The sequence below is a fragment of the Staurois parvus genome, unplaced genomic scaffold (assembly GCF_062004578.1).
Source record: "Staurois parvus isolate SC_StPar_1 unplaced genomic scaffold, SC_StPar_1.0 ptg000186l, whole genome shotgun sequence".
In the NCBI taxonomy this organism is placed as follows: Eukaryota; Metazoa; Chordata; class Amphibia; order Anura; family Ranidae; genus Staurois; species Staurois parvus.
This window is the reverse complement of record NW_028317982.1, coordinates 3,612,711-3,626,376: the sequence shown is the minus strand read 5'-3', so window position 1 is coordinate 3,626,376 and position 13,666 is coordinate 3,612,711. Positions and strand designations below refer to the sequence as shown.

Genomic DNA, 13,666 nt, shown 5'->3' with positions numbered 1-13,666 from the left:
GCGACTTATAGCGGGACTGCGGCGGACATTTTCCAATGGGGAAACCTGTTCTGGTGACAACCTACTCCTTCTTCCTGCTGTGGCTTTGGGATGGGAAATAAAGAGAGATCCCCGCAAGTTGATAAAGACTGCAAAAAAATAAATAATATAATAAAATAAAAATACCTTAGGAGTATTAACTATACCCTACCTACACTTTAAAAGGTTAACCTGTCACATCCTACTGTCCCAGAACCAAACTATCTACAATTGCTGGATAAATTAGCAAATAGCTAATGTTTCAACAAAACCACAATATACTTCTTTAGTGGGCAGAAGTCTAGACTAGTGATCTCCAAACTGCAACCTATGGGCCAGATGCGGTTCTTTGCTTGCCTTTCTTTGGCCCTTGGGGTACTGTTTCTTCCACAGATACAAGGCACTATTCTTCCCACTGACACCAACAATGAGGCTCCAATCCTTCTACTGACATGAATAGTGGGGTATAATACCTGCAACTGACAATGGAGCAATATTCCTCCTACTATTGACCACAGGTACTATGTATTTTTCTCTCCTCCACTGACAACCAAGCCTGAAGCATTGTCTACTCCCACTGACACTGGGGAATTTTCTACTCCCACTAGCCACATTAAGGCCCCACATAAAGTCTGAAGGACAAAAAACTGACCTTTTGTTTAGAAAGACCCCTGGTGTAGACAGAGCAGAAATAATGGCCATAGTACAGTATGCTGTAAACTGAAAATGCAAATGTCTAATGTTTGTAAACTCTTTTTTTTATTTTGTAGAAAAAGAACATTGCTCCTCAATAATTTGTTTGCGATAGTAGCAGCATTACTGATGTCATTAGCAAACCTAGCAGGCTTTCCTGAAATGGTCATCATTGGTCGCTTTGTTATGGGAGTGGATGGAGGTATTTTTCTTCAATTTAGACTAGATTTTATTGTATTGTGTATATGCCTATTATACTACATTATAAATTCTTCAAGAATTCACCCACACACAATGTTCACAAAGGTTGCATGCCTTCCTCGCCATTTCAAGGACCATTGTGTCCTAATAATGAAATTAATAATACAAAATGTTTGCTCGTTACGCAGCCAGGCAGTGAGTTCACTACCAGGTTTTTGGGCATATATATATAAAGAGCTGAATGTGACTTTCACTGTACATGTAACTGTTAATAAAAATTGCCATAGAAATACTGTATAATAATATTTATTCAACTGTTAAAAAAAAAACAATTGTTATTATTAAAACATTCACAGGGAAGATTCACGTTCATATTCACCAAATCGAGCAGCACATTATACACCTTCCACCCTGAGTATTCAACATCATTCTTCTGTAAGGCATGGGCAGTTAATGTCAAGGTGTTATTTTTTTTTTTTTTCTAGTAACTAGGTTTTTAATAGAAAGGAACCATGTCTCTATTTATTTCAACGAAAATGTTCCCATTACATTATATGTGCGTGTTGTGCATATTATTTAATCTCTAAAAACTTCCAACATCCATACATCCAAATGCCCTAAGACCGCTACTGAGCACTGCCATTTTAGATGTCTGCAGCCTCAACAGACTCAAGAGGGTGGAGGAGCTTGGCTAGCACAGAGAGTAATTGGACACTCCCAGAGGAGTAGAGGTCTACGAGGTGCAAGGAGGGAGGGGCTGTGCTAGAGAATTAACTCTTCCTGGAGTAGTCAGATTTTTTTGCAAGTTCATAGGCACATTGTAAATGAATGCAAAATAAGTCCTGGAAGGGAAAAACACCAGAGGTAAGTGTATGTTTAAATAATAGTTCTGTGTTTTTACATGCATTTTTGTGAGTTGATGTCAGGGTCTCCTTTAAACATAAGGTTTGTTTTTTTTTTAACAGACTTTGTGAATTGAACCTATTTAGTGTTAAATTAGTGATTTAACACTAGTGATGGGCTGAACACCCCTATGTTCAGTTTGCAGGGAACATCCACATCTAACGAATGTTCGACCGCAAACTTCGAACTCAATGCAAGTCTATGGGACTCGAACATGTAAATTCAAAAGTCTTTTGAAGTCTTATACGCAAGTTATTGACTCTAAAAGGGATATGGGGACACAGGTACTGCCCTGAGAGACATGAATCTGTTGAAGAAAAATAATTTCAGAAAGTTCAGTTTTAAAAGGGACAGTCATTTTTCATTTCTTAAAGTAAAAAAAAGAAAAGAAAAATTCCTTCAAATATCATACCTGGGGGGGTCCCCTTAAACTTAAAGTTGCACATCTGTACAATGTACAGAACCTGCGGCAGCAGGACTGACATTTTTTTTTAGATTACATTTTTATAATAATAAAAGAAGAAACATCGGTTCCCCCCCAAATCCATACCAGAGAAGGTCAGGTGGGACCCTATAGTAATTTTTTTTTTAAGTGCATGGGGTTCCCGCTAAAAGCAATATCAGACCCTTTAGGCCTAATAGGACTTTTAAGAGGAACCCCACCCCCCAAATATGGGAGAAAAAAGAGTGTGGTCCCCTCTAAATTCCTACCAGACCCTTGATCTGAGCACAGGCCTGGCAGGTCAGGAAAAGGGGGGGACGAACGAGCACCACCCCTCCATGTGGCTCACCAGGCCTTCTCTCTGCTCCGAAAAAAACAAACATTCTTATTTTTAATAAACCCTTTCATGTGCTTGTTGTCTGGCCTAAGGTCTTTTATCTTCCCAAGGTGTTTCCTTCCTTTCACCTTAACCAGGACATTATTCTTGCATCTCTCTGCCCTGCTCCACATCAGCTCAAGAAGACAACCTGCTTTTAGTTCCACTATCTCCAGGTTGATTTGTCAGCGCATCATTTGCGCCTACAGACTTCAACAAGGTCCCAATTTTCCCTGTCAAAGAGCACTCCAGTAACACAATTAGTGCTTCATGGGCATTCAGCATCTAGTATCAGTTCTCATATTTTCAAAGCTGCCACCTGGTCTTCTGTTCATGTTTTTTAAAATTTTCTTGAGAGGAGCGGAGAGTACGGTTTGGGTGATATTTAGAGACAAGATCGGTGATGTAATTTGGGGCAGAGTTATAGCTGGCTTTATACGTTATTGTTAATGTTTTGAATTTTATCTGTTGGGCAATGGGAAGCCAGTGGAGGGATTGGCAGAGAGGGGTGGCAGATACAGAACGGTTAGTAAGGTGGATGAGTCTGGCAGCAGCATTCATTATAGACCGAAGAGGGGATAGCCTGCGATGAGGAAGGCCAATGAGGAGGGAGTTACAATAGTCAAGGTGAGATATAACAAGGGAGTGAATAAGTTGCTTCGTGGTTTCCGAGGTTAGGAACGGGCGTATCTTGGAGATGTTACGGAGGTGAAGTCTACAAGATTTGGACAGTGAATGGATTTGGGACTGAAAGAACAGATGGGAGTCTAGGATTACACCTAGTACCCTGGCATGAGGAGAGGGACTGATGATTGTGTTATTGATCTTGATGGAGAAGTCAGGGGAGGGGGCACGGGCTGGGGGAATACTAAGAGCTCAGTTTTGGAAAGATTGAGTTTGAAGAAGTGGAGTGACATTCATGCCGATATGTCACTTAGTAGGTTAGTAATGGCAGAGGAGACTGAAGGGGTGAGGTGAGGGGTAGAAAGATAGATTTGTGTGTCATCAGCATAGAGATGGTACTTAAAGCCATGGGAGTTTATCAAATGACCAAGGGAGAAGGTGTAGATGGAGAAGAGAAGGGGTCCAAGGACAGAACCTTGAGGGACCCCTATGGAAAGAGGGAATAAAGAGGAGGCAGCATTATAGGTAACGCTAAAGGAGCGCTGCGATAGGTAGGAGGAGAACCAGGAGAGAGCAGAGTCTCTGAGGGCAAGAGAGTGGAGTTTTTTGAGGAGGAGGGGATGGTCAACTGTATCAAAAGCCGCAGAGAGGTCAAGAAGTAAGAGTACGGAGTAGTGGCCATTGGTTTTAGCTGTTAGTAGATCATTAGTGAGTTTTAGTAGGGCAGTGTCAGTGGAGTGTAGTGAGCGAAAGCAAGACTGTAAAGGGTCAAGAATGTTGTTGTCAGTGAGGTAGGAGCTCAGGCGATTATAGACTAAGCATTCTAAGAGTTTAGAGGTAAATGGCAGCAGGGAGATGGGTCTTAAGTTGTCCAGGTTGGTGGGGTCTAGGGAGGGCTTTTTAAGTATGGGAGTGATATGCACATGCTTTAGAGGGGAGGGGAAGGCACCAGTAGAGAGGGAAAGATTGAAGATGTGAGTGAGGGAGCATAGGATGGAAGAAGAGGGTGACTGTAGTAGTTGTGAGGGGACAGGATCCAGGGGGCAGGTGGTGAGACGGGCTTCTGAGAAAACCTTAATGACCTCTTCAGTAGTAGCAAGGTCAAAAGAGGAAAATGTTGAGGGAGGTTTAGTATAAGGTATGCTAAGTGGGATGGATGTCTGTGCGATGCCCCTACGAATTGGGTCAATCTTGTTTTTGAAATGATTTGCAATCTCGTGAGCAGTGAGTGAGGTACTGGGTGGGGGTGGAGAACGTAGAGAGTTAAAAGTAGGGAAGAGACGATGAGGACTGGATGATAAGGTATTAATAAAAGTGACAAAGTAGGCTTGTTTGGCAGCATGAAGAGAGCAGAAAGCAGATTTATATCAGGTGAATGCTTTTTGAGATTTGGTTTTACGCCACAATCGCTCCAGAGCATGACTATGTCGTTTAAGATTTTTGGTGTCGTCAGTTTGCCACAGTTGTAATGGTCGGGGCCTGATGCTTCGTGTTGTTAGAGGAGCAAGTGAGTCTAATGCAGATGAAAGCGAACTGCTGTAGACAGTAGTGGCCAGGTCAGGGCAAGACAGGGGAGAGATTCTGTCATAGAGTTGGTTGCAGAGTGGAAAGGAGCAGGGTTCAAGTTGTGAAGGTTTCAGCGGGTAATTGTTTGCAGCTTGGAGGGATAGGTGTTTGAAGACGAGGACACTGTGAAGGTGATGAGATTGTGATCAGAGAGAGGAAAGGGGGTGTTTGTGAGGTTATAGGGAGTGCAAAGACGAGAGAAAACAAGGTCCAATGTATTCCCATCAGAGTGAGTGGAGGACTGTATACATTGTGGTAATGCAAAAGATGAGGTTATGTTGAAGAGTTGGGATGTAGCCGGGTTGTTGACATTAATAGGGATGTTATAATCTCCTAGAATGATAGTGGGTAGTTGAGAGGAGAGAAAGTAGGGTAGCCAGGTGGAGAAATCAGCAAGAAAGCAGGACAGCGGTCCAGGAGGACGATAGATCACTGCAATCCTCAGAGAAATGGGAGAAAACAGTCGGATGCAGTGAGTCTCGAAAGAAGAGAAGGATAGAGAGGGAGGGTTATGGAGGACTTGAAAGGTGCTGAGTGAGGATAGAAGCAAACCAACTCCACCACCTTTCCGACCACTGGGTCTGGGTGAGTGGGTCCAGAGGAGGCCTCCATAGGAAAGCGCTGCGGGAGAAGCAGAATCGGCTGCTTGAAGCCAGGTTTCTATAATTGCTAGAAAGTATAAGAAAAGAAAGCGCCAATCAATAATATCAATCCTCTACAGCAGCAAACCTCTAACCCAAAATATTGGTAAAACATAAAAAAATCAACAATCGGAATGCGCTAAATATATCAAAAATAATATGTGTACAAAAGTCCCAACATCCTAAATACAATATATAAAAAATCTCCAGTGAAAACAATCCATAAATTGGTGTATAAAAGTGTGTAGAAAAAATGTCCAACACCCTAAACGAAAATTCTTTTTAAACATATAAATCCACCGTGCTTAATCCACCACCAAATGAATGGAATAAACTCACCAGAGCTCAATGCTGATCAAATTATAAATCAGCACAAGCGTGTTTGCTCTGGGAGCGATGAGAGAAGGCAGATCATGAAGTAACACTCTGTAGTATAGACACTTCCAGATATCAGGAGCAATACTCTGCAGTGACTTTGAGGTATGGCCAGGACTCCTTATATAGCGGTCATCCTCCAAATATATAGTAATACCACTCAAAAATAAAGAAAAGGCATGATGGTGCAGTAAGTAAGAACCATTTAACTTTTATTACACTCTCATCTTACTCACAAAGTTGAGTGTCCACCTGACACTGGTATAACAAGCGATCAAATACACGGGGGCGGAGCCTATTGGATGACGTCAGGACGTTCCCTGGAGCTGTCGGCGAGGTGTCCGCAGTGAACGGGGCTCGTCCATTCCGTGTATTTGATCGCTTGTTATACCAGTGTCAGGTGGACACTGGTATAACAAAGGTACATGGAGTGGGACTCAGACTTGTAAGAAATGATTCCCAGGGTGTTTGCTTGCAGTCTGTCCAGCGTGCAGTAGAGTTTCCTCTTGTTGTATCTTCCTGCTGCTTGAGTTATCCTGCTTTAGTTAAACTGCTGTGTTTAACTGCATCTTAGCACTCCATCAACGCAGCACTGCTGTGTTTATCTGCGTCTTAGCACTCCATCAACGCAGCACTGCTGTGTTTAACTGCGTCTTAGCACTCCATCAACGTAGCACTGCTGTGTTTAACTGCATCTTAGCACTCCATCAATGTAGCACTGCTGTGTTTAACTGCGTCTTAGCACTCCATCAATGCAGCACTCACGCAAAAGCAGCACCCCATCTGTGACTGTGCCCCCATCTGTGATTTCCCCCCATGTGCTGATATACATTTATAGAGAGATGGTCAAATGAGCACTCTTCTCCGCCCCAGTTAGGAACTGATAAGGATCACATGAATAGGGGGGATGTTTCTCAAACACAGATCAGACACAGGCTACAGTCATTAAAAAAGGGTGCAATATGAGGTGAGAACTAATCAACAGAGAAAAATATATATACACTATTTGTTCTGAAATTAACAGGAGTCCATGCGTTGTTGTAATTAAGAGTGGAGTGGAGAGGAGATAGCAGCATTACCCAGAAATAGCAGCAGTCTATGCGTTGTTGTAGTTAAGAGTGGAGTGGAGAGGAGATAGCAGCATTACCTGTGAAAAGCAGAGAAGGCATGAACTAGACTGCTGTGTTTAACTGCGTCTTAGCACTCCATCAACGCAGCACTCACACAAAAGCAGCACCCCATCTGCGACTGCCCCCATATGTGATGAGCAGAGAAGCTATCTGGAAGTGGCTGTATTGCCATTGCTAGTGATTACCGTACTACCGGGCCATGTCATGTGCCTAAAGCAGGTGACATGGAAAGGGTAATGGAGGCCCTAATTGTGAAGGAATTTGGTGCTTAGGCTTCTAGTGGCTGGTTACCCATATACTGGAACCAACATAATGGGACGAGGCCGTGGGGCGGACCTAGACTGGGATTCACAGAGGATGTAGTGAAGTTTTGGGAGAAGAATAAGCATGGGATATTTACAAGTGAGATTCCTAGTATTCAAGTGAAATGCAACTGGGTTGGTGGAGTCTGGTACAACTTCTCTGATACTCTCTCAGAAATGCTGCACAACTTATGTGAGAGAAGTATTCTAAAGCATAATGAGGAAATGTACCCTTAGTGAACTCTGTAAGGTGTCACACTCTGTACTCGCTGAGGAGCTTTGCTTTTACATTGGAGTGCCTCCTTAACTCTGTATCAGTGTGAAAATCGGCTTCAGCCTGCCTGGGGGGCACTAGTGAGAGCTCGTCCTGTGTCTCACACTCGGGAACAGTAATGAATGTGTTACAATAATCCCGCGCTTCTCTCAATATGAGATGTACTGCTTGTGTAAACAATAAATCTAAGTGTTATGTATTAATTAAAGCAGAGTTCCACTTTAAGTACTGGTCCCCTGCTCCCCATGAGGAATTGGCACCTTTGGGGAGCAGGTACCCAATTTTGACAGGTACCCATTCGCTCTTCCGCTGCGATCACCTAGGCCAGTGGTGGGCAACCTTTTTTTTCAACTGAGCCAAATCTCGCCAAAACCACGATTGAAATTTATTTTGAGAGCCACATTTTTAAAACTGAAAATACATCCCCCATATAGTAATTCATCCCCCATAGTAATTCATCCCCCATATAGTAATTCATCCCCCATAGTAATTCATCCCCCATATAGTAATTCATCCCCCATAGTAATTCATCCCCCATATAGTAATTCATCCCCCATATAGTAATTCATCCCCCATATAGTAGTTCATCCCCCGTATAGTAATTCATCCCCCATATAGTAATTCATCCCACATAGTAATTCATCCCCCATATAGTAATTCATCCCCCATAGTAATTCATCCCCCATATAGTAATTCATCCCCCATAGTAATTCATCCCCCATATAGTAATTCATCCCCCATAGTAATTCATCCCCCATATAGTAATTCATCCCCCATATAGTAATTCATCCCCCATATAGTAATTCATCCCCCCTATAGTAATTCATCCCCCCTATAGTAATTCATCCCCCATAGTAATTCATCCCCCATATAGTAATTCATCCCCCATAGTAATTCATCCCCCATATAGTAATTCATCCCCCATATAGTAATTCATCCCCCCTATAGTAATTCATCCCCCCTATAGTAATTCATTCCCCATATTGTGTCAATTCACTTACCTTTGCTCCGCGCGTTCCTCTCGCCGTGTTCCCGCGTCGTTCCGGTCTTCAGGGCGGACTGTGAGAGGAGAGGAGTTCGTCACGCTGCCCCGCCTACATCCTGACAGCCAATGTTTGCCACGCTCTGCGGGCCGGATTAAAAGGTCCGCCAGGCCGTAGTTTGCCCATTGCTGGACTAGCTGCAGAGTCCTGACTTTTGGGGCGGCCGCCCGAGAGGAGGGAGGGGAGCGGGCGCCCGGCACACAGAAGACCCTATTGCCTGTCACCTGGTGGGCAGTGGGCTCCGGAGCCGCAGCCAAGGTGAAAAAGAGCCGCATGCGGCTCTGGAGCCGCGGGTTGCCAACACCCGACCTAGGCAATCAGAAGTCCCCCCCCTACTCATAGTCTTCTGGGAAAGGTCCCAGAAGACTAGAGGAACTTTCCAAAGACGCAGCACTACTTGCAGCACAGTGGGCAAACCAAAACCAAGCAAAAAAACATGTTTTTGTTATAAGAAAAATAGTTCTACCATCCATGTATTGAACAATGCTAGATTTGGGAAAAAGTCACAGAAAGCATTGTCATTCTTTTAACTAGTTGCCGACCGCAGATAGCCGAATGACGGCTACACTGCGGCCGGCCAGTTCTGAGTGGACGTCATATGACGTCCTCCCAGAACGCGCTCTCCTGCGCGCCCCAGGGGGCGTGCACCCGGCGATCTCCGGATGTGGTAAAAGGCCAATCACAGCGACCTTTTACCACGTGATCAGCGGTGTCCAATGACACGCTGATCAGAGGGAAATGCAAGTGCCGGTTCTCGGCTGCACTTTCCTCACGCTGTCAGATCGTGAGGAAAGTACTGCCGAGAACCGGCAGTTGTCAGAGCGGGGATCGGCACCGATCATCAGGGCACTGATGATCAGTGCCCTGATGATCGGTGCCCAGCAGTGCCACCCGCAAGTTCCGCCCACCTGTGCCCAGCAGTGCGCCCACTAGCTCTGCCCACCTGTGCCCAGCAGATTACCCACCTGTGCCCAGCAGTGCACCCACCTGTGCCCAGCAGTGCACCCACCTGTGCCACTCTGCAGTGTCACACACTTGTGCCCAGAAGTGCCACCTACCTGTGCCCAGCAGTGCCACCCACCTGTGCCCACCCACCTGTGCCCACCAGTGCCACCCACCTGTGCCCACCCAGCAGTGCTGCCCACCAGTGCCACCCACCAGTGCAGCCCAGCAGTGCTGCCAGTCAGTGCCCAGGGGTTGTGCCAGTCAGTGCCGCCAGTCAGTGCCCAGCAGTGATGCCAGTCAGTGCCGTCTATCAGTACCCATCATCAGTGTCACCTATCAGTGCCGCCTATCAGTGCTGCATATTAGTGCCGCCTATCCGTGACACCTCATTAGTGCTGTCTATCAGTGCCGCCTATCCGTGCAACCTCATTAGTACTGCCTATCAGTGCCCTTTAGTGCTGTCTATCAGTGCCCATCAGTGCCGCCTATCAGTGCCCATCAGTGCTGCCTCATCAACGCACATCAGTGAAGGAGAAAAAATACCTGTTTGAAAAATTTTATAATAGAAACAAAGAAACTTTTTTTTTTTTTTCAAATTTTTTGCAATTTTTTTATTTATAGCGCAAAAAGTAAAGCGCCCAGTGGCGATTAAATACCACCAAAAGAAAGCTCTATTTGTGAGAAAAAAATGATCAAAATTTCATATGGTTACAATGTTGCATGACCGCGCAATTGTCAATCAAAGTGCGGCAGCGCTGAAAGCTGAACATTGGCCTGGTAAATAAGGGGGTATAAGTGCCTGGTAGGCAAGTGGTTAAGCTTTTCCTTCACTATAGAAATTGATTTTAAATCTGCTTTTGAACTTCAGAGGCTTTCTCCGTGGGGCTACATGGGGGAATAAACAGTACATTTATACATTATAATGCAATGCTGTGCTGCTTCAATACTGAGAGATTGCTATGATTGTCTTTATTCTTCTGAACCTGTTCAAAACAGTCAAATTATCCCAGGCAGGATGCATTATTCTTTCGCAAAACATGCCATAGTTTAGTTGAAATTATAGCAGCTGCTTCTTTTTAGTTTTTCTCTCACTTTTAATATTCTTAATCTGTTCATGTGGGAAACATTGCTTCATTGTGCTGCTAGGCTTCCATTGTAATGTTACTAAAGATCTTTAAATTATTTTTAACATTTCTTTAATCACATCAAAAACTCCCGGTTACAGTTCATGGCTCCTCTTTGTTTGGTTGCACATATCCATTTTAATAGCTTTCCATTAGGACAAAAACAGCCTTATATTTATGCTCTCATGTGAATCATCCCATTAAACTTAAATATCCTGAATTTGTAAATACAGGAATGGGAAGAAGGTCTTAAATAAGTATAGTAAAGGGGCATATTTAAATGATACCTTTCAATTGATAACCACCCCTCAGGGGTAGCTGGAATAGTTAAATATTTAAATACGTATATGCCCTCCTGACTGCTCCAAGTTCTTCACTGTGTAGCCCTGATTGGCATTGTGTAATAGAATAGTTTTCAGGTAACTCATAACCTTGCAGAAATACCCTTTATCATAAAGAGATGCTCAAATTAAAAAGTCCTTCTATTCAAGCGTAAAAATAAAAAACGTGTTTAATAACAAATTAGCACAGGATAGACATTATAATGCAGAATATGAATCAATGTAAAAAGGTATAATTCTGAGGGGTTTCCCAAAAGTTCAAGGCCCAGAACGAAAGGAGTTACTACATAGACCTGAAACTTTATTACAAAGCCAATCTTCCAGATATTCAGGACTGAAAATGGTGCACGCATGCTTTATAGTTTTCGTGTGCTCTTTGCAAACAGTTTCCCCCCCACCCCCCTTTGTGGTCAAATTGTTTTTGATGGAGCACTCCAAGCCTTCTTCTTCCACTTTTTCTATTTTCAACTTGACTAGGGTGTTTCAACTGTTTGCATTGAGCTCAGGAAAACCGTATAGCATGCATGCACCATTTTCAGCGCCAACATCAGGGAGAGTGGCTTGTTGCGGGGATAAAGTTTCATGTCTGTGTGGCCACTCCTACTGTGGCGGCCATGAACTTTTGAGACATCTTCATATATCATTGAAATAAACATTCTTTGTTACGTTATTATATGTTTGGGTGTGTTATGTCTCCGTGTGTGTGTGTGTAAGCATGTGTATCCTTGAACACAAATACTTTTTGTTTCAAAAACCCACAGCTATGCTCTCTTCCCATGAAAGGGCTAGCTTGAGTTATGTCTAAATGAAAGAATGTTTTACTGTTAAAATTCAACTCTCAGTATGGGCTGCTTTCTCTTGCATCTTTTACATTGGCATACACATATAGCAGTGGGTTTGTCCTAAGATGGGGCAGGTCCAGCCCCCAAGCAACACAATTCTCTTGAAATGCCTGTTAGAGGTTAGAGGGGGGAAGGGGATGTACTTTAACCTTCACTATAAAATTATATAGTACCCTATGGGGAGATTTACTAAAACTGGAGCACTCAGAATCTGGTGCAGCTGTGCCTGGTAGCCAATCGGCTTCTAACTTCAGCTTCAGTTAATATTTGCCCATAAAACCTGGACGCTGATTGATTACTATGCACAGTTGCACCAGATTCTGTGTGCACCAGATTTTGTAAACCTCCCCCAATATGTTTATCTATTATCGGAATCAAGTATTTTCAAAAATATATGTGTACAAAATGTAATGTTCTTTCCTATATTAAAGGCCAAATCAAGAAATATTATAGTAGAAAGATTCTATTCTTAAGTTATATAATTTATGAACTCTTTAACTTTCATTAGGAGGATCTTACAGGAAATGACCCCTTCACGCTGTCTTCTAACCCAGAATTTGTAATGGGAGGGGTTGAGCTAACACCTGTCTAATAAATACTATCCGAAAGCCTTGGTTGTAGCTTTCAAACACCAAAAATATAGATTTTCCAAAGTTTGTATACATTCTCAAACTGACCAAAATAAAAATAAAACAATTCAATTCATTTCAAGGTCCACCCATTCATACTTATTATTATTAGACCCCGACTGCTTCAACCCTAGCAGAAAGTCCACACTAAAAATCCTAAACAATGCAGTCGCGCACTGGAGCGATTATGGAGCAAAACCAGATCCCCTCGAGCGTTCTCCCTCTACAAATCCACCTTCCTCACCTACACCTCGTCGCTCCACGCCGCCAAACAAGCCTACTTCATAACCCTCATCAACACCCTCTCCACCTGTCCTCGCCAGCTCTTCTCCACTTTCAACTTCCTACTCTCTCCTCCCCCCACCTCCACCCAGTACCTCACTCACCGCCAACGAGATTGCCAATCACTTCCAAAATAAGATCGACGCAATCCGTAAGGACATCGCCAATGCTCAACTTACCTCCCCACCTAGTCTCCCTCCCACTATAACCCCATCAACTCTCCCCTCCTCTGACCTCGCAACTGCCCTACCCCCCACCACACCTAACACCCCGCACACTATAACCTCCCCAACACTCCACTCCTTCAGTCTTGCTACCACTGAGGAGGTCACTAAGGTCTTCTCAGAAGCCTGCCTCACCACTTGCCCCCTTGACCCTGTCCCCACACAACTCCTCTGGTCACCCTCCTCCTCCATCCTACGCTCCCTCACCCACATCTTCAATCTCTCCTCTCTACTGGCGCATTCCCCTCCCCCCTAAAGCACGTGCGCATCACCCCCATACTCAAAAAACCCTCCCTGGACCCCACCGACCTGAACAACCTTAGAGCCATCTCCCTGCTGCCATTTACATCCAAGCTCCTTGAGCGCTTATTCTACAATTGCCTAAGCTCCCAACTCACTGACAACAACCTCCTCGATCCACTACAGTCTGGCTTCCGTCCCTTACACTCCACCGAAACCGCCCTACTCAAAATCACTAATGGCTTGCTAATTGCCAAAGCTAATGGCCACTACTCAGTCCTCCTACTCCTCGACCTTTCCGCGGCCTTCGACACAGTTGACCACCCCCTCCTCCTTAATAAACTACACTCCCTTGGCATCAGAGACTCCGCTCTCCTGGCTCTCCTCCTACCTATCCCAACGCTCCTTCAGCGTTACCTATAACGCTACCACCTCCCCCCTCTCCACCTCT

At 44.2% G+C, this 13,666-nt stretch overlaps 1 protein-coding gene across 1 annotated transcript in view; it reads left to right on the top strand.

Annotated features, from left to right (window-relative positions):
• SLC2A9 (solute carrier family 2 member 9) overlaps positions 1-13,666 on the top strand; it is a 424,638-nt gene that overhangs the window by 27,097 nt on the left and 383,875 nt on the right. Inside the window, exon 5 of the mRNA XM_089677407.1 lies at positions 789-913. Coding sequence (XP_089533533.1) covers positions 789-913 — 125 coding nt within the window. The remainder of the gene's footprint in view (positions 1-788; positions 914-13,666) is intronic.